The 27,101-nt window shown below is 35.2% G+C and overlaps 1 protein-coding gene across 1 annotated transcript; it reads right to left on the reverse strand.

Moving 5' to 3' along the window:
- DCAF13 (DDB1 and CUL4 associated factor 13) lies at positions 1-27,014 on the reverse strand. The gene is made up of 11 exons (XM_063079794.1): positions 26,857-27,014; positions 21,557-21,756; positions 20,885-20,992; positions 15,397-15,486; positions 14,319-14,474; positions 10,881-10,958; positions 9,119-9,201; positions 4,406-4,570; positions 2,557-2,692; positions 1,225-1,388; positions 1-342 (listed from the first exon to the last, which is right to left on the reverse strand). Exons 1-11 carry the CDS (start codon positions 26,924-26,926, stop codon positions 255-257), a joined length of 1,338 nt encoding a protein of 445 aa, XP_062935864.1. The 5' UTR covers positions 26,927-27,014; the 3' UTR covers positions 1-254.
- Between the last annotated feature and the right edge of the window lie 87 nt (positions 27,015-27,101).

Consider the following 27,101-nt stretch of genomic DNA (forward strand, 5'->3'; position numbering starts at 1 on the left):
TAGTTTTATCAACCAGGCCACCTTTAATGATAATTTTTCAGGGTAACTAAAATGAACAACAAAGCTCTACACATATTACTGAACTGTTTGCTATTAAACTAGAGCCAGTACTTTTATTTGTAGGGTTCTCAAATCAAAAGTGACAAATACACATCAGGATTGGTAGGAATATCAATTATTATTTTACAATTGCCACTAGGGGTCTCAAATCAAAAGTGACAAATACACATCAGGATTGGTAGGAATATCAATTATTATTTTACAACTGCCACTATATGTTTCTTCTTCTCCGACACAATTGACACAGATCCAGGCTTGCTATGTTTCAGACGATTCACTTCCCTAGAAACAAACAAAATATATAAAATATAAGCAATTTTATGAGAAATCATCTTAACCAAAGAAAACTTTCTCAGAAAAATCATAAAGCATTTTCTTTCACTGGAAAGAAAAACACCTACTGGGAAAAAATATTTTCACAACAGGAATAGGAAAAACATTTTCACAACAGAAATCAACTTTTGTCACTTATTTAATTGCTTCTTATCCTATCACCTATCAGTGTCCTTTACTAAGTTTAAAAACCTGCCACAGTTACTAAAATATTTAACAGTGATTAGACCCAAAGACAGCAAAATAATAGTCACTTGCAGTCTATTAAAAAAAAAAAAGAGACTGTTTTAGAATGTCTGTAATATTTTGCATGAATTCAAGTGTTCCAGAGAGAAGAATATTCCACAGGAGAAATGGTGGAGTGGGGGAAGGCTCTGCTTTAGATCTAAAATGTCAGATCTCATGTGTTAAGATAAAGCATATTAGAAAAATTTTTACTTAAGAATATGAGTTCTCTGCATTCATTAACTTGGAAAATACACAGTATCTCTCAGTCCCAGCTACATTAAAAATCATGTTTTAAACATTATCTACGAAAGTTTTGAAATATGAACAGAAGTGTTTCATTTTGATAATTCATTTTCACTTTCTTTTAAACCTATTCTGAAAAACAGGTAGTAGAAATTCTCACATTTTCAGACTATCACTGCTTCCCCCTTTATTGGACAAAGGGAGAAAAAAATCCCAGAGAAGTCTTCAAAGTCATCTCTAATGTACAACAGCACATAAACTACTCCCTTGAAAAGCAGTTTTTGTTTGTCTGTTTTTTTGTGAGACAAGAAGAGGAAGTCAGAAAAGGGCACTGAGATAGTCTAATGCCTCAGAACATACTTTCGACGACGAGCTTCTCTCATGATGCGCTGTTCTTGAATCTGGCTGTAGATAGATTTTGGTAGGTGTCGATGACGAGCTATGCGTTTAATATGAGGATGATGGTGAAATTTCTCCTTCAACTTCTGATTATAATCCTTGGCTGCTTTTTCTCGTGATGTAAGCTGAAAAAAATGCATTTTGGTATCTTTATAAATAGTGTGCCCTTTGTTTTGCCTCAGTATAACAAAGCTAGGGAAGCACCCTTTTCTTCACAAAACTTAAAATGTTATGACATGCAACCAAAATCGCTGACGTGATTCTGCCCTTTACAAGGTTATATCAATAATACCAGCTCTGCAAGCTGAATTTCCTTTTAGGTAGCACACCCACAATGTAGATAGATGCCTCCAAGTGCTGAAGGAGAGAGCTATGTGGACTACTGAGCTGGACCTTTCCTGGGCATAACATAGAAAAAGCACCTAAATCACTCACTCAAACTTTTGGGGGGTAAAATAACTACTGAAACAGAAAAGAAAAAAAAAAGTATTCAATTCCATAATAAGCAGGCTTTGTTTAACAAATGTTAAGGATGATTCGATTTAGAGAAACATTTAATGATGAACTGAAACCTAGGCATACTCAAGATTTACCAGTCATTAAACCTAAAACAGAATTGTCTTTAATTGCTGTTTAGTATACCGTGATTTTCCTACTGAGACTAAGTAGAAAATAACTCACACGTAACCTTTCCTCCTTAAACTTAGTATTTTGTTTCTGATATAAACACTCTATATTTCTTATAGAATATATGGGAAAATTAGAAAAACATCAAGCAGAAAACAAAAAACCATAATCCCATAACTCAGAAGTAGCTAGCCAATAACATTTGCTATATTTTCACTGAATCTTTTTTAAAGTCTGAAGCTTTCCGTATTTATTTCTTATTTAACTATTTTACTGTGTCTTTGATATTAAAAGACCTCATAGGGACTTGCAGTCTTTGATGTGCCTGATTACTATTCCTCTAGGAGAAAAGTGTTCTAAGTTTTAAGCTTCTAGTCCCTACATCTTCTCTACCTACCTCAATGAAAACACAAAGAACCAAGAAGTCTCAAATATTATAAAACATATGAATGAACGGTAATATAATACAAAGGTACTCTTCACATGAAAAAAACAAATATCAATATAGCCTTGTCTGTTTTGTTACTAACTTAATTCTTTTTATCACAACTATGTCAATTTGATCAAAATACCTAAAGCATCTCAAATAAATTCTCTTTACAATATAATGATATCCAATAAAATCAGAAACTAGCTTTATTACAATAAAAGAAAATAGTCTCTTACCACACCCAATTTTTCAGAAGCATTAGCTTTCCACAGACGAATGTTCATTTCATCAGATCCACACATAATGTACTTGCTGTCAGAAGTCCATTTTACACACATAACATGTTGCATTCGCTTTGTGTGATAGACTTCCCTATAGAAGAGAAGGAATTAAGTTAAAACGCTTATGATTTTGACAAATTTTTTTAACTAATCACTGCCTGTCAAGTATCAAGATGCCATTTTTGAGTCTTAAGGGAATATAAAAGGAAAATTCAGATTCGTTTCAATGTATTTTTTATTGAATCCAACTAACAGGTTCTATGTTAAGCACTGGGGAATTTAAAAAAATTCCTGTCCTCAGATAACTTCCTATCTAATCAGAGAAGTAAATATAAATTAAGTAAAACCAGATGTACAGAAAAGTACACAAATAACTTAAAGCATAAAATACAAATAAAATAAAATGTTGAAGCTGAAGTAACTGTATCAATAAGAAATGTCTTGCTCTTACTAAGCCCCCTTCCCCACCCCCAATCAATTTATGTCAACAACCATACTTCTTTCATTTTGTCATAAAATAAAATAAATGCAATGGCATTCAAAGAGCACATCCTGGTATGTTGACCCTAATATCTAATTTTTGTTTTGGTCAAGTTGTTTAAAAAACTTAATTAATTGAAATGAGAGTTGATGATTTACATGTGTAAAAAGAAAGGGGACTACAGAGGTGTCTGATAAGTTGAGGTAAGAATCATTTAATAAATGGAGATGTCAAAATCATACCTATTTGGAAAGGCTATGAAACATGCTAAACGAATTCACAGAAGATACTATATTGGGAAGTGTTAAGAAGAACATTAAAAAGCAAGTAAAAGACAAGGTCAGAAAAAAATATCAGACTTCTGGAGAAATAAGTTTTCTATACCTGGATTAAATGATTCAAAATGCACACTACGCAAAAGAAACAGACTCAATAAACTATGCACAGTAAAAGAAAACCTATTCAAGATGACTACATCAAATATAATTCATACCCATAAAAAAAAAAATCTCTAAAGTATACTCACAAAACTAGTCTTTTACACTGTTTCTGACAAATATGTTTTAAACAGTTAGATAAACCACAAGAAATTTTTAAGAGGGGGAGGATGGTTAGAAAAAACGTCCTGCTAAAATGAAAACTATATAAGACAGACTGCTTTTTCTCCCCCTCCTCATGTTATGCTTTTATAAGGTTCATTTCTTATGATCTCTACATACTTAAAAGGCCCCTTTTTTTTCCAAAGCAGTGAGTGTAAATGTAAGGAAATCCAATCAGGCTTCCACAACCATTAAAAATAACCTGTTCATGTAGCAGACCAGTCAAATCCAATGTTTAGTAATTTAACCAACTTAGAATCCTTCATGGTAAACTATGTAGAGTTCTGAACTTCTAGATATGTTTATGTTCACTCATATGCTAGATTTATAAAGTTCACTGAAAGTTTATACTGTTAGAAGATAAATACATTTTAAAAATTTAAATTCTTTATATACATAGTCACTATCCAATTAAAAATTTTATAAAGTTTATTATAAAACATTAAAAAATTTTTCTAAAATAAAAAGGCCTTGCTGTAAGGCAAACACTGAGATTTCATACCAACAAATTATATAAAGGTAATACCCTGTTCCATGCAAGAAACCACCTGGTAGGCTAATGCACTGCCCATACATGATATAGTAGAAGTCAGTACTCAAGTCACCATATGTGGGTATGAGCCTCCATCATATGCACATAACCAGCCGTCTTCTCAGAAAAGATAAATGACGATCAGGACAAAGAAAAATCAAGCAAAAAAACTGCTGGCTGGTAGTTACATACCTGCTTCGACTTTTGTCCACTGGAAAGATTCGAATAGATTTATCAAAACTAGCAGACACAAACTCTTTCCCCGTGGGAGAGTAATCCACATCAAGCACTGCAGATACATGATCCATGTGAACCATTACAGGAGTGTCCAATGCACGCATATCAAAAGTATATAAGCTGTAAAATAATTTTTAAATATTTGATATATATTTCTAGAAAGAAGCCATATGCAGTACTAAAAGACACTCGTGAAAATAAGACCCATTAGCTAAATAATGCACATCTAGATAAAAACTACAATTCTGTACACAGGCAGGGAAGGGAATATGAACAGTTTCTATTATTCCTTAAGATTACAATTATACACACACAGACACAAAAATACTTTTTCTCCTTATAAATGGAAATCCCATTGTAGAAAAGTGGAAATTTCAAGAGTACAAAGAATACAAAAATTACCTTTAATTCCACCACCCAGAGAAAGTCAGTACAGTATAATTAAAAAATATTTTTTCACCATACTATTTAAATACATACTTTTAATAAAACTGAGATAATACCATATAAAACTGTATTCTGACAGCTCATGTAGCATATTATCAGCATTTATCCATATCGTTAAATAATCTTTGAAAAGATTTTAATGGCTGAGTTAAAACTATGGTCACTAGAGGTGGGAAAGGAGGAAGGAGAGAGGGGTTAGCAAGAAACTGGTTAATAGACACAAGGAATGGACTACACTTGTAATGCTGAACATACTAATTATCGTGGTTTAATCATCACGCACTGTGCACAGGTATTGATGTTCAACTCTGTACCCCACAAATATGTATAATCAATTATGCTTTAATAAAAGTTAATAAATGAGTTAAAATAATTTATTTCCCCTTTTTTTATAGTTCCCAACTTTTTATTATTATAAATAATGCTTAAATGAAATCTCAATATTTTAATTTTTGACATTTAATCTTTTATTGAATGGAACAGATTCAATTAAATATGGTCAGGTTCCTACTAGTAAGATTATTAGATCCAAAGGCATGAGCATTTTTAAGGCTTGATTTGAGTTGCCAAATCACTTCTAATAAAGTTGCACTAATTTACACACCTGTCTGTGATATATGTGTGAGCACAGCTTTTCAAAGGGTGTACCAAAATTAGAAAACAGTACTTTATGCACAATTGGTAAAAACAATGACTTTATGAGTTTCAAGATTTAAACATTCTTAAACAAAAGCTAAAAGAATAGTGCTTCAAATGAGCCAACATGGACAACAGACAAGAGTAATACAGCATTATTGGGACCAAGATCCTAATATCAAAGTACATCAAGATGCTAAGATTTGTGAGTTGAAGTTTGAGGAGAAAAATGGTATCTATCTAGTTTCAAAGTATTTCCCCAAAGAGATGTAATAATTATGAAAGGGAAAAACAGTAACTCCATAGTGGAGAAACCTGGCAGACACCACCTTAACCAAGTGATCACGGTTAGCATTACCAGAGTAAGATATCATGTACCAATGTACCTCTCTCCCACCACCATGATACACTGAGAAGGGCACATCAGTTTTGTGGTATTCTTGCCAAAAATGCATAACCTCAATCTAATAATGACAAAACATCAGCTAAACCCAAATTAAGGGAAATCTACAAAATAACTGACAAGTAAGTCCTCTTCAAAAGTACTAAGGTGTATGGACAAAATGTTTCTGTCTCCTCAAAATTCACCTGTTGAAGTCTAATCCCCAATGTGATGACATTGCGAAGTAGGGCCTTTGGTGGGTAATTAGGTCATGAGGGTGGAGCTCTAATGAATGGGAATCAGTGCCCTTATAAGAAGAGGCCAGAGAGCTAGACAGCCCTGTGAGGACACGAGAATTTGGCTGTTTACAGCCTGGAAGAGACCCTCACCAAAACTGACCATGCTGGCACCCTTATCTTGGACTTCCAGCCTCCAGAACTATAAGAAATAAATGTTTGTTGCTTAAGCCACCCAATCTACAGCAATTTGTCTGAACTAAGTTTAAGTTCATAAAGTTACAAAAGAGTAGAAAAACTGTGGAACAGTCACAGACTGAGCAGACAAGGAGACATGACAATTAAATGCAACATGGGATCTTGCATTGGATCCTAGAACAGAAAAAGAACATGGTGGAAAAACTGGTATGGAATAAAATCTGTTGGTAGTTATTAGTATTGTATACCAATGTTACTTTCTTGGTTTTGTTAAATGTACTATGATTATGCAAAGACATTAATATTAGTGAAAGTTGGTGACAGGTAATATTTTTGCAACTTTTCAGTAAGCCTAAAATTACTTCAATACAAAATATTTAACAAACCTAACACTTCAAAAGGATAGGATATTTTTTTTAATACCATTATCATGAAAAGTCATTGACACTAATGATAAAATCTCCCAAATATCATGCAGCTCTCATCAAAACACAAATCACTGTTCTTTTTAAAATCTGCTAACATACTACAGGATTGTCAGCCAAGGTCATACTCATATTTGAGGTTAAATCTCTGAACTGACAACTGCTTTATACTCCATGCCTAGAGCAATGGTTCTCAACCAGGTTTGTTTTATTGTAGCAAGTTGTTTTTTAAAGTAAATTTTTTTATTTCTGTATCAGAAAGAGGACAAGAATTTATTCAACTTCCAAGTAAATCAATCCATTTGGATGGAAAAATGTTTAAATAAACAAAGTTCCAAGTTACAAAACTGTCTGGGAATCATCTAACCCTCTAATGGTATAGATGATGAAACTAAGACACACAGTTTAAATGACTTGCCCAACTTTCTACAGTAACTACTGGTTGGCCTAGGCTTGAACGTGGATTTCTAATTTGGAATAATTAGAATATTTAAAGGGCAATAAAAGAAAAAAAAAATTTACAAATAAATACAAAAAAGGGATTCCAAAGCAAGATCACTTTCAAATAAGAGCAAGTATGGTACTCCAACAGTCATTTCTTATAAGGGATATGCTCTTTCTTTCAGGTGCCATACATATGTAATTCTTCCCAAAGCAAGAAATGAGAAATTCCAAGGACACTCTGGAAAAAAGGTATCTTGCCAAAACAACTGATTAGAATGTACTTTAGAAACCTTAATAAGTTTGGTCACAATAATGCTGTACTACTCTTGTCTTTTATTGCTTTTAAATGGAAAAATACCATTTAATTTCAAAACATCATAAAGGCAAAAAGGGCTTCAATTAATGTGTTTTGGTATTGATAGTTAATGAGATTCCAACTGATTTTCTTTTTAGTACAGAAAGTCATAAGAGATGCTTTTAGTTGTTACCACTAAAACATCATGTAATAAATCCTATTTAAGAGCTAACATTACTATTTATGCTTTCAGACATATATAATAGAACATAGAACTTAAAATACAGAAGATTTAACATTCAATCCACCAATGAAATTCCACATTCTCAAAAAAACAAATATTAAGAATCTACCATATGCACAGCACCATAATAAATGTTTTGGATTAAGCCTGGTGATGAACACCAGGCTGTTGCTGGAAGTGCCCCAGGCTTCTGAGCTGGGGTACAGGGGCCCCGAGGGCCTCCACCACTCCCTCTGACATCGCATCCAGCCCAGTAATGACCACCGAGTCACCACCGGAAGTGCCCCAGGCTCCTGAGCCAGAGTGGTAGGGGACCGAGGGCCTCAGCCATGTACCACTCCCCGCCCCCAAGTCCACATCCAGCCCAGCCACGACCAAGCTGCCACCAGAAGCCCCGTGGGCTTCCCTGCCAGAATGAGGGGGGTGCCACGGGCCTCAACCATGCCCCTTCATTCCTCTTCCTCCCACCTTATCACCTTCCCCTTCCCCCTGCCTCCTCACTGCTCTGCAACATCTTAGAATGTAAAAAAATAATAATAAATTAAAAAAGTAAAACAAATAAATGTTTTGGATTTAAAAAGATGAATAAGACACTCTTTCCTAACTGGAAGATTAATCTCCCTGCTTCAGTATCCTAAAAGGGAGATAACATACATGCCCCACCCACCTTATAAGGATACTGAAAAGATAAAATAAGAGAGCCAATGTGAAATGCTTCATCATAAAATTCCATCTAGGTCAAGAATATGGCTTACTGAGGCAACTTTATGTGGAGTCACAGAATAACATATCTGCAAATATTAGGCTAAGAATTTAAACTACAATTTTCCTTTTGTTCTGCTGAAATAATAGTGATAGCTGATAACATTACTACAGGAGTATCAGCTACTTGAGGAGCTACAAACATTGTACGCAGATATTTTCATTCCTATTAGAACATGTATGGCATATGTATATGGCCTACATCACAGGTCAGCTAACTTCTTATGTAAAGGACCTGATAGTAAACATTTTCAGCTAAGTGGGCCATAAGGTCTCTGTTGCAACTATTCAACTCAGGCATTACAGCACAAAAGCAGCCAAATCCAATAGTGTAGATAAATAAATGGGAGTAGCCATATCCCAATAAAACTTTATAAGAATAGGCAGCAGAAAGGATTTGGCCCACAGGTTATTGTTTACTGTCCCTGGTCTACATCATTCTGCAAACTAAGACTTTAAGAAGCTCTTCTCCAATTTGGGAAACTTATTCTAATTTATATATGAAGGTATACTTACCTAGTGAAACATATTTCATTAGTAAGACTTACACAACTGAGCCATTCCTAATAGAACTAAGTTTTTAAAACAGGAAAACTTACTTGTAATCTTCATTTGCTGCAGTAAAAATGAACGCTTCCATAGGGTTCCAGCAGATTGTATTTGTTCTCATATCTAAGATGACCTGCAAATGGAAGAATACACAATCCATTACCATGAAATTAATTACCTCTAAAGTGGATAAATTTCCCACTTCATTTCCTTTCCTTATTTTTCATTAATTAAGCAAATATTTAGTAAACACCTATTATGTGCATAGTACTCAACTCAGTACAATGGGAAAATCAACAATAGCTATTTCCTGAATATACAGAGTGGCAAATATGAAAAACAGAAAAATGTTTAATACCTGGTCCCTTTACCTCAATGAGACATAAGAAAAGTTAAAATACAAACAATAAAGCAATAAATGACTAAGTATCAAATTAGGGGCAAAATTAATGGCAAGTTTAGGGTTAAATACAGAAGAAATGTTTTAAAAGACAAGCATGATTTGAACCAATCTGTGAAGGACCAATAGTTTATAGTGTTGCTCAACAGGACCACTACGGGCATTTTGGGTAGGATAATCTTTTGTTGTGTGTGACTATCCATTGCAGGATATTTAGCCTCTCTGGCACCTCCCTACTAAATACTCCTCTCACATTTCCAAACTACATGTGGTGGGGGAGTACAACCCCTAACTACAACATCTAGGAGAGAAAAGATAGAAGAAACATTGATAATCTAGTAGACAGAATGAAGAAAACAACAGAAAGTAGCAACGTCTAATAATCACTCCATCTATCAAAGTGACCTGCATGTGACAAACCCCAATTAAACATTACCTTACTAATTGAAACAAATAAGTAAATGAATTGCATATTGGGACCAGAGTTTGGAGGGCCTTGAAAGGCACGCTACAGTTTTCTTGGAAAGGGCAGAAATGACCATTTATTAAACTAGTACTTCATATCAGCATTCTGCTAAATGCTTAAAGTATCGTGGTTTTATTCTTACCAATGTATTGCAAGACAGTTATTAAAAACATTTTATAGGAGAAACACAGATTAAGTTACTCGCTTAAAGTTTAATACCAAAGTTCATGCGGGATCTTCTCACTATATCACATGAATGGGTGAAATAATTAAAGTGGTACTTTGGAAAGATTATCATATTTATCGATTTCAAACTTCAATGAATGTACTCTACTAATATTTCTGAGTTTACTACACATTATAAAAATGACAGGAACAACAAAAGCAAGATTAAAAGCATTTCTTTTATATGTGGACTATGACAGTGGACTCGTGGCACATGACAGATGTCTCACCCTTCCTGTGCGCTCACAACTGCTAGTCTAAAAAAAAGTCAAACTAGTACCCATCTGCATGTAACTAAACAAATAAAGCTGGTTATGTAAATGAGTTCTATAACTTTCTATAATAAAATATGTGTTGTATGATACTGAGGTATTATTACACTGTTAATACACTGTCAAGTAATGGGATGCAATACCTTTAAGAACTTAAAAAAAAATTTAAGAACTTTCAATTCAGTAAGTACTAATTAGGTACCTAAAATGTACTGGCTTTGTGGAAGAAACAAAAACAGCTGGGATACAATACCCAGTAGAAATTTAAGGGTCTCTAAAAAGCAATGGGCAGCTGAGAGAAAGCCATTCTCATTACTTTGGGTTCTAAGAAACGCCCTAACTAAAAAAAATCTAATATGGGAAAAACATTTGTTCCATGTCTTCAGTCACTTAATTTGCAGAGGAATGCATTACTACCGTATAAAGCAAAAGACAAAATTGAAACTCACCTTTTTCAGAGGAGTAGCTTGCCTCATATCATATAGTACTATATTCCTATCAGATGCACAACTTCCCAAGAGAAATGTCTAAAAATAAGCATTAACAAGCACCAGTTAAAAGCCAGGCTTGACAGCAAACCATGCCCATTCAGTGAACAGACAGATGATTGAATTACTCTTAATATTTATATTAAAACACAAAGTTTTAAGAGAGTACAATAAATCATCCATAATCTCAGTAACCTAAGTGAAGTATTTTCATTGTTAAATACCCATGAATATATTTTAGATGCCAGTGATGATAGAGTGCAGATAATACCGTATTCTAATTTATAACACAAACTATTTTATTTACCCATTCTTCAACTTAGACTTGTTTCCTGTTTTTCACTATTATAAATAACACTTCAATAAACATTTTCACGCATTTAGCTCTTCTTTTAAGTTATTTCCTTAGGATAAAATTTCAGGAGTGTGCTGAATGAAAAGTAAAAAAAAGTGTAAAAGTGTACTGAATCAAAAGTGACTTTATGGCTTCTTATACTTAGTGCTAATAATTTTCCAAAGTGTTGCACCAAAATACACTGCAATGTGGGATATGCCAATTTTACTGCAAATGGGCAGCATTGATAGTGTTATTTAAAAGTTAATATTTGTATGACAATATTTCCTAATTACATAAATTTATTGCTTTATTAGTAGTTAAACATTTCCTTAGGTTTGTTAACTCTCTGTATAAATCAGTCCTGTCCTATGTCCAACTGTTTTAAGATGTTTCAAATATTTAATTTATTTGTAAATCAGTTATAAACATACAAGAGATTTAAATAACCCTTGGAATTAAGTGAAAATAAGCCCTCTACCATCCAGTAGGGCCCCGAATCCCACCAGCTGCAGCAGTATCATTCCTCCTCACTCATGGTTCCTGATACTCACAACTCTTGGTTTCTGCCTACCATTATTTCCTATTGCAAGTACAGGAGGAATAAGAAGAATTATTTACTAAATCGCTGCGTGGCCAGCTAACTGCTACTACTGTGTGTACACAGTTCAAATAAAACATCATAAAGCTATGGTTACAATCACGATCTCTTCTCAGTCCCTTCTGAAAGTCTCTTGTCTTAATCGCTCCCTCTTTGAGACTTCCTCTAGTGATGCCTCTCAACCCGTCTTGGCTTCTCATTATGTTACCTCAGGGTCTGACCAAGTTCCATATTTAAAAACAAAGATTTTGATCTCAGCAAGCAGAGTAAAAATTCTACCTAGACCAAAAGCCAACTTTCATACTGTAAAATGTGATAATGCTCAGCATAAACTTTTGGCTCTACCAGAATTCTAGGCTTCAACATTTTTAAAGAAAATTAATTATTAATGATTAGAGGAGATAAATACTGTACACTCCATTTGTTCACAGCAACATGCCCTTTCCATTAAGTTCAATACAGGACAAAAGACATGCATACCATTTGCTTTTACCACTAAGTCAGTTCATAATGTTAGTTTGAAAAAAAACCAACAAGAAAAAAAACAAAACACTACAGCTGAACAAATAGAGCTGCTATACAGGCAAGCTGGAAAAACATGGTCACTGGGTCATCACTAATAATTATGATTTTAGAACTGACAATTACCTCTTCTCACACAGGTGTTCATCAAAATACAGAAGAAAAGGTTTTGTTTGCTCCTTAAAAAAAAAGTAGGAATCAATATCTCACTGAGTTTTTTGGGGTGTTTTTGTTTTTGTTTTTAATAGTAATAACCATCATCATCTTGAATTTGGGTAGCACTTTTAAAAAATGTTTACATATATTATCACATTTTACACTCACAACAAACATATGAAATACACTGGGAGATATATTTAATCTCATTTTAAAAATGAAGAAACATATATGGAGAAGAATTTTCACTTGTATACGGTCAATGCAAAGACAAGTTGGCAGGAAACAAAGTTCCAGCTTAGCTCCACACTAAGTAGGACATAAAATGTTCTGAAGGTTGTGTTTACAGACTGCTTCTGTTTGCTTTTGTTTGTAGTTTGTGCTTCTGCTCAGTGTCACCCAGGCCTTGGCTTTGCAAAGCTCACTGGCCCCTCCCTGCCATACCTCACTTCTACAACCAAGAGGAACGCAGGGAAGGAAGATGGAGGATGGAGTGAGGTAGATACAGTAAAAATAGATACTCTAAGACCAGAGATCAGCAAACTTCTTCTGTAAAGCGCCAGAGAGTAAGTATTCTAGGCTTTGTGGGCCATATGGTCTCCATGGTGATTATTCAACTCTGCCATTATAGCACAAAACAGCTACAGACAATATGTAAGCAAAACAGCAAGGCTGTGTTCTAGCAAAACTTTATTTATAAAAAACAGGCAGTGGGCTACATTTAACTCACAGACTGTACTTTGCCAACCCCTGTTCTAGACCTGTAGCCTCTCCCAGAAGTGTGTATGTAGGCATGTATTGAATGCAAGAAGAGTGTCCTCCGACTGACTGACTTCTCAGCATTATCTGAAGGCTAAGCTCACGTTGCACTGAAGCATCTCATGTTCCAAAACATTGTAAAACAATTTTTATACCCTGCTACTTTGACTCAACCTTTCCTTACCAGCTTAGGTCTCTGAGAGTGTAAAGCTCACATATCAGGATTTTCTCCTACACCACCTCACATGGTAGCCTCCTGATAACTTTAAAAATCAGCTTATACACGCAGTGATTTCCTCTTTGCATCTTTACTGAGTCTTCTAGACAATGAATTCACATACTGTTAAGTATTCAAAAAAAGTTCAGGGAAAGGTGTGGAGTCCAAGGGCTAGCTCAGCCTTCAGGGCAGCCTCCACTGCTAAGTTCAGACCTAAAAAGACAATATGTAGTGACTAATCTCCAACTCTTCCCTTAAATCTGGAAGGAACTGGGAATCACAATTCAGACTATGATCAAAGAAAAATATAATTGCAACTATTTACCATGCAGTACAATAATAATCATGCATGTTATTACAAAGCATTGGTAACCTCATCATTTACAAATAGAGAAAACAATGCTCAGTGCTACTTCTTCTGACCTCCAAGAGGGTAGGGTTAAGAAAAATTAACATTCTCTTAAAGATATAAAGATATAATCTGTGGAACATGAGTGTTAAAGGCAAGAGTAAAACTAAAGTTAAGCAATACAGTATTCTGCTTGGATTTCACCCCCATGAGCACATGCATGCACCCCTCCTCTAATGATGTTTACCACTAGCACCTGGGACTAAACTGCAAGAAAACATGTTGAGATTTGACCACAAGGATCAGAACTCAGATATAATCTGGAAAATTGACCAAATGACAGAATACTATTAAAATTCAGAAAATTCTTATACACACATTCAAAAGTTTCCTAAACAGAGTTGAAATTATTTAAAAAATAAGGAAACAATAAGTGAACATATTTTAAAAAGAAACATTACCTCAATTGGGTTAAATTTAACACTACTTATACTGTCAAATCCCCAGGTCATTGAACATATAGGATTAGTTCTTTGTTCATCCCAAATGTCAACTTGCTGTCCACATGTGGCAAAAATAGCTTCTTTCCAGTGATGATCAATTCCAGTATATACTGTCTTTAAAAGCAAAGAGGTTGTTACAGATACATTTTTTTCCCATTACTATTGAACATTTCCAGAATATTTTAAATATATTTAGCCACACTCTCATTTTTTGGAGAAAATGTCTGTTCACAAATAAACTTCTTTTAAGCCCTTAAAGGGGAAAATTATACCATAGACAAGAGAATTTACAAGAATTTTGTTTTAGGAATTACTAACTTGTTACCAACTATGAATTATCCCCATCTCATATTCACACCCCAACCCCATGTCCCTTTAAGAACATTTAGAACTTCTTGAAACTTGAAGCAGAACCTAAATATATACTAACCATAATACTAAAATGATGTGATTTTTAAAATGTGTATGTTTAGTTTAAAGATTAAATCTAATTTCAGAATTTTGTCTGCGTAATATAAAAATACAAATACTATAAAACATTCGTAGGCCAAATGTTTTCTGAAATGTTTTTTAAAATGTTCTTAAGTTATAACAAAATTGCAGAATAATTTGTAAGAAATGTAAATAAGATTTATATAAGCATCGTTTTACTACTTTTCTCCATTTCCTAATGAATTTCCAATGGATTCTTTCAAGTAAGAAATTCTGAGTTTTGTGTTAAATCCGTGATAATATAAAGCAGAAAGAAGCTGAATAATTATTTTTCCTGACCTTCTACCTCACAGATTTTCCTCCATGGCCTTGCTTAAGGAAATGTTTCACTGCATCCTCTAGCTAAAAACAGAAATCAAACCCTACCACGATGAACACCAAAAAACTGTTCAAATGCTTAAAATAGGTCAATAATCTTAGCCTAAAGTCTCTCATTTCTTATTTACATCTTTTTTTTTCTTTTTGAAATTATAACTATGAAATAATTTTAAGTAAAAAAAAAAGAATTTTAATAGACAAAGTACGAGTCAATTTATTTTTGTACCTTTCCTAATATTGTATGCAATGGCTCTTCCTCTTCTCCATAGCCTGGTCCATCCATTTTCCACTGCTTCACAGTTTTGTCATCACCAACCTAGAAATATTTGTTAGTATGATGATAATGAACAACAGTTATAAATTAAAACTTGCCAACACATATCATACTATAAGCAGCTCATTAAAAAATATATACCATATTCTTCCAATATCATATTTATTGATGTATTTAATATCCCACCTTGTTATAGTAGATTTGTGACAAATACATAAAGTACACAAAATAAAATCATATGAGTGGAACAAAAGAAGAACAAGAACAGAAGAAAGGCAGGTCATAAATATGACAGAGGACCCTGAGAACTTTTCAGGGGTCCACAAAGTCAAAACTATTTTCATAGTTGGTAGTAAAGATATAGTTTTTCTTTTCACTGTGCTAACAGTTGCATGGATAGTGAAAAAACCAATGGTGAGTAGAACTGTGGGTACACTAGCCCAAATCAAGGTGAAGCAACATACATGGTAATTTAGACTTCGGTATGTGGCAGGTATGTTCAAGATACTAGGTAAAATAAGCTGCTAAACAGAATGTATAATGTGTTTGAGGGTTGAAAACATGAAATAATTATGAGAGTACTTTAAAAAGAATGGAAAGATTCATATGATCTTTTAATTCTACTTTTCTATAAACCTTCTCAAGTACCATCATATGTGATACTGCACAACTGTAAATATACTAAACTGCTAGTTTTTACTTAAAGTTTACATTTCTATATTATAAACAATCTATATCCACTTTTTAATAAAAATGTTAACAAAGTTATGTATTTATCTATGAGAAGAGTATGAATTTAGCTCTTTTCTTACAGCAAATTCAAAAAGGGAAACATTTCCTGCAGAACATTTCACAGTGCATATGTGATCAGGACAGTAAGTGATTAGGAGAGAGTTTTGGTGCTAAGATCAGACAGGAACTTTTTTTGTTGAGGATGCTAAGGAACAGAATCCTAACAACATCCTTATAATAGACAAAAGTATTAACAGGGCTATATCTTATTAACAACTCTGAATCTGAGCTCTTGGCCCCCATACCAAACTCAGCTCTCGAAACCTAATTCTACAGGGAGCCAGTAAGATGTCACCTGGGAACCTAGGTCTTGGCTGATCTAGTTTGACCCAACGGAATATTTTAGCATTCACAGAAAACATAATAAACTTTGTACTTGAACACATCCTTTCTTAAGACAGTTTCTTTTAACCAAGCTTATGATAAATAGTGTTTGCAAGCTCAAGACTGAACTTCCTCGCAAATGACTGAGCTGCTCTACACAGTCTATCGAGTACAAGCTCAGCAGACCATCAATACTGAGAAAGGTTTAATAACATTTTATAGAAATGAGTAGCCAAACAAGAATATGTATGTGCCTGACTAGAACAATATCTCATTTCCAGGCTGGGTAAGCTGAAGAAACACTTGTTGGTATTACAAATTGGGATATCTTGGATACTACAAAACTTAGGAAATAAAGGTTTATCTTTTGCGATATTGTGTACTAAATTTTTTTCAAACATTAAGTGCTAAAATTATGCCAGCATGTGGTTTTCACATGTGTCTTGTTGCAGACAAAGCAAACATTACTTAAAAATATCTGGAAATGGTGAGAATGTGGAGAAAAGGGAACTCTTATACACTGTGGGTGGGAATGTAAATTAGTAAAGCCATTATGGAACACAGTATGGAAGCTACTCAAAAATCTAAAAACAGAACTACCATGTGATCCAACAATCCCACTACTGGGTATTAATCCAAAGAAAAGGAAATCACTATACCAAAGTGATACCTACACCCCCCTGTCTACTGCAGCATTATTTACAAAGCCAAGATATGGAATCAACCTAAGTGTCCACTGACAGATGAAGTGATAAAGTAAATGTGGTGTATACATAACAGAATACTACTCAGCCATAAAAAAAATAAATAAAATCATGTCATTTGCAATAATATGGATGAGCTAGGAAGACATGTTAAGTGAGATAAGTCAAGTACAGAAGGATAAAATACTGCATGTTCTCACTCATGTGGGAGCTAAAAAAAACTGAGCTCATAGAAGTAGAGTGTAGAACTGCAGTTATTAGAGTCTGGGAAGGAGGGGGATAGGGGAGAAAAGGAGAGGTTAGATAGCAGATACAGAATTACAGCTAGATAGGAAGAATAAGTTCTATATTTGATAGTAGTGCTATGTGTCTGTAATTAACAATAATTTACTGTATATTTTCAAATGGCTAGAAGAGAGAACTTCAAATGTTCTCATCACAAAGAAATGACAAGCGTTAGTGGTGGTGGATATGCTAATTAGCATGATTAGATCACCACATAGTGTATACATGTATGGAGATATTATTCTGTACTCCATACATGTATACAATTTTTTTTTTTTTTTTTTGGGTGGCTGGCTGGTATGGGGATATGAGCCCTTGACCTTGGTGTTACAAAAATGTATACAATTATTACATGTCAATAAAAAAACATTTTCTTTTAATCTGAAAAAAAGGGGAGAAATAAGTGGTGAATAAGAAACATTTTCAGCCTTTATTCATTTTTTAAAATTTCAATTATTTTTGAAAATCAACAAACATAAATTGTATATATTTATAGTGCATAACACGTTATAATATATATATACATTGTGGAATGAATAAATCTAGTTAATTAACATAGCCATTACCTCACATACTTATTTTTTTTGTGTGACGAGAACATTTAAAATCTACTCTTAGCAATTTTCAAGAATGTAGTATATTACTGTTAACTATAACAACCACGTTGTACAATAGATTTTTTGACCTTATTCCTCTTATTTAACTGAAATTTTGTATCCTTTGATTACCATCTCCCTCATCCCTCTCCCCCAAAGCCCCTGGTAACTATCATTCTACTCTCTGTTTCTATGAGTTCAACTTTTTTTATATTCCATATGTAAGTAAGATCATGAGGTATTTGTCTTCCTGTGCCTGGCTTATTTTACTTAGCATAATGTCCTCTAGCTCCATCCGTGTTGTTGCAAATGACAGGATACCCTTCTTTTTGAGGGCTGAATAATATTCTATTGTGTCCTACAGACCACATTTTCTTTATCCATTCATCTACTGATGGATACGTAGGTTGATTCTATATCTCAGCTATCCTGAATAATGCTGCAAATCAGCCTTTACTCATTTTAAGCATTAAAAAACATACAGTAAATCCTCTGCCTGGAATATTAATCAAACATTCAGAAAAACAGTCAAATGGAAGAAGTCTTAGTTGCCATCTGTTCCAACTTCCCACCCGATTCCTTCTACAACATATAGTATACAGGGTCATGCAGCTTGTCCACACCCTTCTTGTGAAAAGCTGAATACTTTGCAAGGTAGTCTATTCTGGCTTTTGACAGCAAATAAGTTTTTTCTTACACCAACAACAAATCTTCTAACAATAACACCCATTCCTAATGCTCCTCTATGGAGCAACAAATAAGTCTACTTCCTCTTTCACATGACACTCTTTCAAATATTTAAAGGTAGCTATCATGTTTCCCAGAAGTCATCTTTTCCCTTTATTATTCCCTTGCAATCTGGCTTTTGCACCCCGCAACCTAGGCTGCAACATGGGTTTTATATCCAACTCAACTTGCTTTTTGTTTGTTTGTTTTAAAAGATGACCAATAAGGGGATCTTAACCCTTGACTTGGTGTTGTCAGCACCACGCTCTCCCAAGTGAGCTAACCAGCCATCCCTATACAGGGATCTGAACCCATGGCCTTGGTATTATCAGCACCACACTCTCCCAAGTGAGCCACGGGCTGGCCCTTCAACCTGTTTTTTAAAAAGTCACCAGTTAATAAAGAATAAAGAAGATCTACCTGGTTGAGTAGTATGTATATACACACAAACTTATATATATAGGTCAGACGTGAAAAGATATACAACAAACTAACAGTGTCAGAAGTGGAAGAGACACTGATGCTCATTCATAGGCTCTTCAAGCTCTCTGGCTACGCCTGGATTTTCCCACTTTCTAGAGGTGGGTACTCTCCAAGGCTACTCCCCTGACATCTTTGTATTTCTATATTTCACCCTTTACTTCCTCCCAATGATGCCATACTGTTATGGCTTCAAGCATCAATTCTGTACTGATCATGGCCGCTTTAGCTTAGACTTGCCTCCTGAGCTCCAGACCTGCATCGGTAAAGGTCTAATAGAAATCTTCACTCAAATAGCCCATTGGCAGTCCATCTCACCACACCATACCCTTCCCATTCCCACCCTCCTCTAAACTTGCTGGTACTCCTGACTTCCCCATTTCTGTAACAGAAACCACAATCTTCTTAAGGCACCTCTGGTTTGTCAAGTCTGTCAAGCCTCCAATATGTTTCTAAATCCAACCACTACTTTCTACCATTTTCACTCCTCATTGGAGGCCCATTATTGCCTACTCAGACTATTAAAACAGCCTTCGAACTGATCACTCTCTGCTGTCAAATTAATCATCTCAAAGCACAGCTCAGATTCTATGGTTCCCATGTTAAAAAACCTTCAATAATAAAATAAAAAAGACAAAAAAAAAAAACCCAAAGAAACAAAAAAACCTTCAACAAACTCTAAGTGGTATTTGTACATCAATGTTCACAGCAGCCTTATTCACAATAGCCAAAAGACAGAAACAAGTGTCCATCAATGAGTGAATGGATAAACAAAACGTGATATATACACACAATGGAATGTTACTAAGTCTTAAAAAGGAAGGAAATCCTGACATATACTACAACATGGATAAACCTTGAACTCATATGCTAAGTGACATAACCCAGACAAAAAGGGCTTATTTCACACACAAAAATATTATGTGATTCTATTTCATAGTCAAATTCACAGAGACAGAAAGTACAACAGTAGTTACCAGGGGCTGGGGACAGGGGAAATGGGGAGTTAGTGTTCAATGGGTACAGAGTTTCAGTTTGGGAGATGAAAAAGTTCTGGAGATGGATAGTGGTGATGGTTGCACACCATGAATGTACTTAATGCCACCAAACTGTACAGTTAAAAAATAGTTAAAATGGTAAATTTTATGTTATGTATATTTTACCACACATACACACAAAACTTTAATCATTCCCTACTATCTAACAAACGAAGTACAAATTACTCATCTTGGCACTGAAAATCCTCCACAGTAAGCCAAACTACCTTCCTAGTGTCATTTGCTATTAATCTAACTTTTCAGCGTTCAACAGACTAAGTCAATAAAGTTAACCATTTATTTATAAAAAGTTAAAAAGTGTAGGGAAGGCTGGATTACATAAAGAAAGCTAGGACTTTTCAAGGTTTAACAAGCTATTTTACATTGTGAAACTCCAAAAGGACCCTGGAACAAATGAACGAGAAAACAATTTATTCAATTAGATCATTCTTACACATGTTGAAAAGTTTTAATGACTTAATGGCATTATACTTACAGTAAAAAAAGAAGTCCCACAAAAGCGAGTACATATTCCTCGTACAAAACCTTCATGTGCTTGTATCGTACGGATACATTTTCGCTTAGTCAGGTTCCAAATTCTAACCTGTGATAAAGCATACTAAGAAATTTCAGTGAACTATAAATGTAAAATATTAAGGCACAGGAGTACGAAGTACTACATTTGAAGAAAAATAAACCCAACACTGAAAAGGCTATGAATCACTCCACCAGATGTCTAAAAACAAAATCCTTTGAGTTAAAATAATGCAATGTATATGGATAAGTATATCAACAAGCAGAAAAATCAATCTGTCAAATACTGTTGATTATAGCTTAAAGTGATTCAAAAATGTTTTCCTTGCCAGAGTGGGAAAGTAAGTGTTGAACTGTTACTAACATCCTTTGTGAAAAAACTCACATTTAAATACCTTTATTATAAACTTGATTTATTATTTATTTACAGTCAAATTGATCCTTAAGTTAATGCTTTATAATTTCTTAGATTTAGATAAGAAACTCTTGAACTTACTACTTCAAACAGGATTTAGTCTTGAGAATTAAACTAAAAATAAACAAAGTAAAACCTACAGTAACTAAAAACCAAAGAAAAACATTTGTAACATAATTATTTTCAGTTTAAAATATCAATGTTTAGAGTGTCACTTGCCTCTCCATCACATGCCCCAGAAAGGACAGTAGCCAGGCTCTTTGGATGTTTTGCCAAGCAACTGACTCCATCTCGGTGACCATCCAGAGAAGCAAGGAATGGTTTTGCAAATACTCTTTCCAGTTTGGTAGCATTTAAAGCTCTTATGTATTCTCGTGGGACCTCAAAAGGATGTAAGGTAGGATCATAGTTTCTTGGAACTGAAATAAGAATGATTCCTCTTAATAAAGTAATTCACATTTAGTATTTCCTGTGGTCTTCCTCAGCTAATCACTCAATTTGTTATTCAATAAGCCTTTAGAACAAGGACACTGTTCTATGCCTAGCACTACGAAGAATACAAAAGTAAAAGACCTATCATCCAGAAACCTTTCCAAAATTACCCGAAAATCATGGAATGCATATATCTTGCAAAATAATTAGACTACACACATACAGCTTTTTCTTTTTTACATCCTACTACACTCTTCAACTGGATTGTAAGCTCTCTTGGGCAGGGCTTCCAATACACTCTTCATTTGTACCCCTTATGCCTAGCACAGTGCCTGGCACAAAACAAGTGTGTGATAAATGTTTGCTCAACTGAATTCTAAGCTCCTTGTGGGGCAGGGAACATCTTTAATCTATGGTGTTAAACACTGTACTGACTGGTACTTATATTATATAGCTACTATTTACTGAGCACTATCCACGTTTATTTACTTACTTAAAAAACACTTACATAGATACTGGCCAGCTGCCAGATGGGGGAAAAAAAAAAAACTTACATAGAGTTCACCAGGTGCCAGGCACTGTTCTGAAAATCTTCTCTCTAACAGTTAATCTCTAACAGTTAAGTTCTATTTCTATCTCCTACTTTACAAATGGGGAAACTGGGGCACAGTGAGGTTAAACAGCTTGCTTATGCAGTGATAGAGTCAGGATTCAAACTAAAGCAGTCTGGCTCCCGAATATATGCTCTTCACTATTTCTAATATGCTGCCAAACATGCTGTCTCAGTTAATAATTATGCTTAGGAAATAATTCTAAGCTCACATGTCTAACAAAACCTCAATATGTAAAAGTTAATGCATCTTCCTACCCCACAACTTCACCCTGCTGTCTCTTCTTTCTGACTCCCTCTTAATGGTATTAAATCCAACGTTCAATAAAGCTCAATCTTTGGTCATTCTTATGTATTCCATCTTCCACATTCCCCAACACCAAAACTCAAAGTCCTACTCTTATCTTCTCTTTGAAATACTTATTCATTCTTCCATTTTCTCCCTCCTATATATAGTTGACATGGTTTTGGCCTTTATTATCTTGTAGTTAGACTACTGAAATACCTTCCCTACTAGATTTTGTGGCAGTTTATACTTTCATCAGATTAATCCTCCTAAAACACATCTTCTTACATCTCTCCCATGCTCAAAAACTTTCAAAGGCACCATATCATAGTAGTCTTCAACTCTCTTGATTGTATGCCCCATCACTTAGTAACAGAGTTTTTAAGCAGGTCCCTCCCCCTCAACATATGCATATTTATTTAGTGAGAGTATGTACTCAAAGATGCTTGGTTTTTAAAAAAATCTTGATTTAAAACTGTGATAGACTCAAAGGTTCTAATTTCAGTTTATTTCAGCGTTTGATTTTAATGGCTACCATAGCTGAAAAAGATTCAGGCAGCTTGCTTTTGCACTGATCACAAGAAGAGTGGAACCAATTCCTTGTTTTGCACAGGTCTGTGGTAATAGATGTGACTTCAGTCACTGTGAACCTCTCAAAGAGTGGGATTGGTTCAGTTAATGTGGTACTGCACAAAATGAGGACTGCCAGTACTTCACAAAGATGAACAGATCCAAAGAAGATGTCCATAGCTGGCTACCTTTATTTAGTACATTTTTCAGCCTCACTGATGGAGTTTGGATGTGTTGTCCCCTCCAAAACTCATGTGGAAATTTGATTCCCAATGTGGCAGTGTTGGAAACTGAGTCATGGGGGCGGATACCTTATGAATGGATTAATGCTCTCCCTGGGGAAGGCGGGATTAATGAGTGAGTTCTCATTCTATTAGTTCCCACAAGAGCTGGTTGTTTATAGGACGCTGGCACCTCCCCCCTCTCTCTCTTGCTTCCTCTCACCATGTGATCTGCTTGTACCTGCCGGCTGCCTGCCACTTTCTGCCATGAGTAGAAGCAGCCTGAAGCCCTGCAGCTGTCCCAGAATCGTAAGACAAATAAACCTCTGTTCTTTATAAATTACCCAGTCTCAGGTATTTCTGTTATAGCAACATAAACAAACTAATACACTCACCCATCTGTTTTTCATCTGAAGTACATCTAGAAAATTTCCATCTACTCCAATGTCAACAGCTGTTCCTACAACTACCTGGCATTTTAATAATTTTAAGTTTTTAGGCTTTTTTTTTTGGCAGCTGGCCAGTATGGGGATCCAATCCCTTAACCTTGGTGTTAAGAACACACTCTAACCAAGTGAGCAAACTAGCCAGCATTTAACAGTTTTTAAAAACCCAACAAGGTAGACCATTCTGTTAAATATTTTTATGCAGGCAAAAATGAGATTTTGCAGATGAAAAACACTTTCATCATTTTCAGTACAAATATTTTTAAATGATGGAAACATTTCCATGCATACATTTTCAAAATAACCTCTCCATAGAACAAGATTTTTGGAACAATCACTTCCTCACTCATCATTAAAATAGACTTTGAAGGAGGAGGTTATGTGTTTTATTTTTAAAAAAAGAAAAGAAAAAAATTAAAAACAGAAACTCTTAGTTAGAATTCAATAGCCACAGAAATGTTTGGCAAATTTAAAAAATGCTTAATTTGTTATGTTCCATAATTCTTTCAAGAATTTTGTCATGATGTAACCAAGAAATTTTGGCATGAAAAAAAGACTTCCCTGGTCCTCTCCATCACTTCACAAATTATTATAAAGATTCTATTATTTAAGATAATCCCCCAATTAATGTAAACTGTAATGTGCTGCAATATTCTGAAGGTAGAAGCAATTACTCCTTTGTTAACCCTTCACTCTTTTCTTGGGATACTTGAATTACCACACGTAGCACATGACTATTCAATATATGGCTAACATGAGTATATCAGTGTCAATCCAAGTATTATATAAATAAAAATTAATTTGTTTTTTAAGACAAGACATATAAATTAAAGTTCTAATTGTTTTTTCCATGCTGCAATCGACAGCCTAGCCCAGCACACCCATTTTAGAGACCTCTGACCTATGGAAAGAAGTTTGAGATCCTTTCTGGTATTCCACAACATGGTCCCAACCTCCCTCTTCAGCTTTGAGTCCTTTCTGAAACTCAGCTCCAGCCAAACTGGTTTATTCACTGTCATCTACAACTGCCTTGCTCTTTTCCATTCTTCAGTCCCTGTACATGACATTTCTTCCACCAATAATGTACTACAACTTTTATCCTAACCTATCCAAACCCTAAGCATCCCTTAAAAATGAGTTTAAATCTTATGTCTTCTATAGTTTTTCAAATCATCACCATCATGCCCACTTCTAAATTCACACATCCAGTCAACAATAAACATTTAACAAATATTGATGGAGCACCATATGCCACAAGGACTAAGGATATCATAATTAATAAATTCATGGAATATATCTATGTAAGGTACTCTCATACATCTGTATGCTAACCAGCTGTATTAGAATTACCAAGGGAGTTTTAAGAACACAGATTTCCTGGTGCCCACTCCAGTATTTGAATATAGCACAAAATTTACACGTAAACAAGAATGAAAAAATAAAGGAAAATAACAAATGTCTTCCTTATTTTATGTTTTACAGGGCTCCAAAATTTGTTTTTCCATTTTTCTATTAATGCTTACATTGGAAAATGCAAATTAACAGGAAGATGGTGTAGGAAAAAAACAGACCTTAATAACAAAATCAGATGACTAATAACTTTCTAACATTGAGATTCTATGACCAGCGAGTCACCCATTCATTCCTTCATCCAGACATTTATAAAGCAACTACTATGTGCCAGGTACTGTCTAAACACAGTGCATCCACAGACATGATTCTTCCCCTCTGCAAGCTCAGACTCATGGGAAAGACTCTTAATCAAAACAATAATCACGAGATAATGTGAAAAACACTCTGATAGAAGTATAAAAAGAGGTGTTGGAAGCATATAAGAAAGGTGCTGAAATGGGGGGAATGCAGGGGATAAGTATGGAAAGACTATTGTTCAGAGAAAGCTTTCCAGAGGAATCGGCCAAACTGGGTAAAAGTGTGTGCCACTGGAAGCCTGAAAGATGATGCTTAAAATGCACTCAGATTGGCAAGGGTGAACATAAGCTACTTGTGGGAAAAGTACTGACTGCTGAAATTGGACAGCAAGATGGACCAGAGGTTCAAGGATTAGAGATGATGTCAAGTCCAAGTGACAAATCTAATTTGCATTTTAGAAACATTACTGCCCTGTTACCTAACCTGTAAACATCTTGTGAGCAGAGACCATACATTTACCTCTTGGCAATGCCCATATATATGTTGATAATCCCTACTACTCAACCAAAATACTCGTAGTGAAGTACTGTTCCAGGATTATCTTCCATCGCTTACCCCCTCACTCAGTATCCGATGACACGGCCCTTCTTTCTATGCCTTAGGTTCATTTCTGCCTTAAGGCTTTTGCACCTGTTATTTTCTTCACTTAGAATAGCCTCTTCACACATGATTGGTCCCCTGTCATTTAGGAATCATGAAATATAATTCATAAGCAGTCAGTATGTCAATAGGTGAACAGACCCGTAAGCATAAATAAAACTCATTAATTTCACTTTAAGCATTCTCCCATCAAGATTCTCCAGCAAGAGTAGATACTTCACCTTCGTCTCTTCCCACATCCAGAAGTATGTACTCTGAAGTAGCAAGGCGGCCAGCAGGAAACTTTAGAGAAACCCGCTTAACTCTTAAACCCATCAACCTACGAGTTTGGCTCATTCAAGTTCCACTTTTCTACAATAGCAACCTGAGGACAATCAGAGAAGCACCTGGAAGGGGAAAGACTGAAGCACTCCCTACAGAGACAACTATTTTCCACTTACCACTACAGGAAATTCTTAGAAAAAGGACATCAAGGGACATTATTTGATACCCAGACCTATCTGTACAACGTCTGCCTTGGAAAAAGGGACCTGGGAAAGAACGAGACTGGAGCGCTAGCCTCCCCCCAGCTTTACTTCTTGGAAGCCGAGTCCAGACCCAAGGACTCGCGGAAGGTTCCCTTTCTCCATATCAACTTGTCTCACCTCTCTGTAAGTCTAACTTGGTTTCACGGACATAGTTGTCCGGGTTCCGGCTCAACATCTTCACCTTCATTTTGGCTGCTCTTGGTTGCTCTTCCTCCCCGATCCCACGAGCTTTTCCCTGCGGGTTCTCCTCACGCCCGCCTCCTCCGACACATGCCGCTTCCGCCTTTGACTACTTCCTGTCACGTGACGTCACGGAGTGGGCGACGCCTGTTCAGCTGGATCCTGCGGCGCTCCGTAGTTTT

Source organism: Cynocephalus volans, chromosome 15, assembly GCF_027409185.1.
Source record: "Cynocephalus volans isolate mCynVol1 chromosome 15, mCynVol1.pri, whole genome shotgun sequence".
NCBI classification, from domain to species: Eukaryota; Metazoa; Chordata; class Mammalia; order Dermoptera; family Cynocephalidae; genus Cynocephalus; species Cynocephalus volans.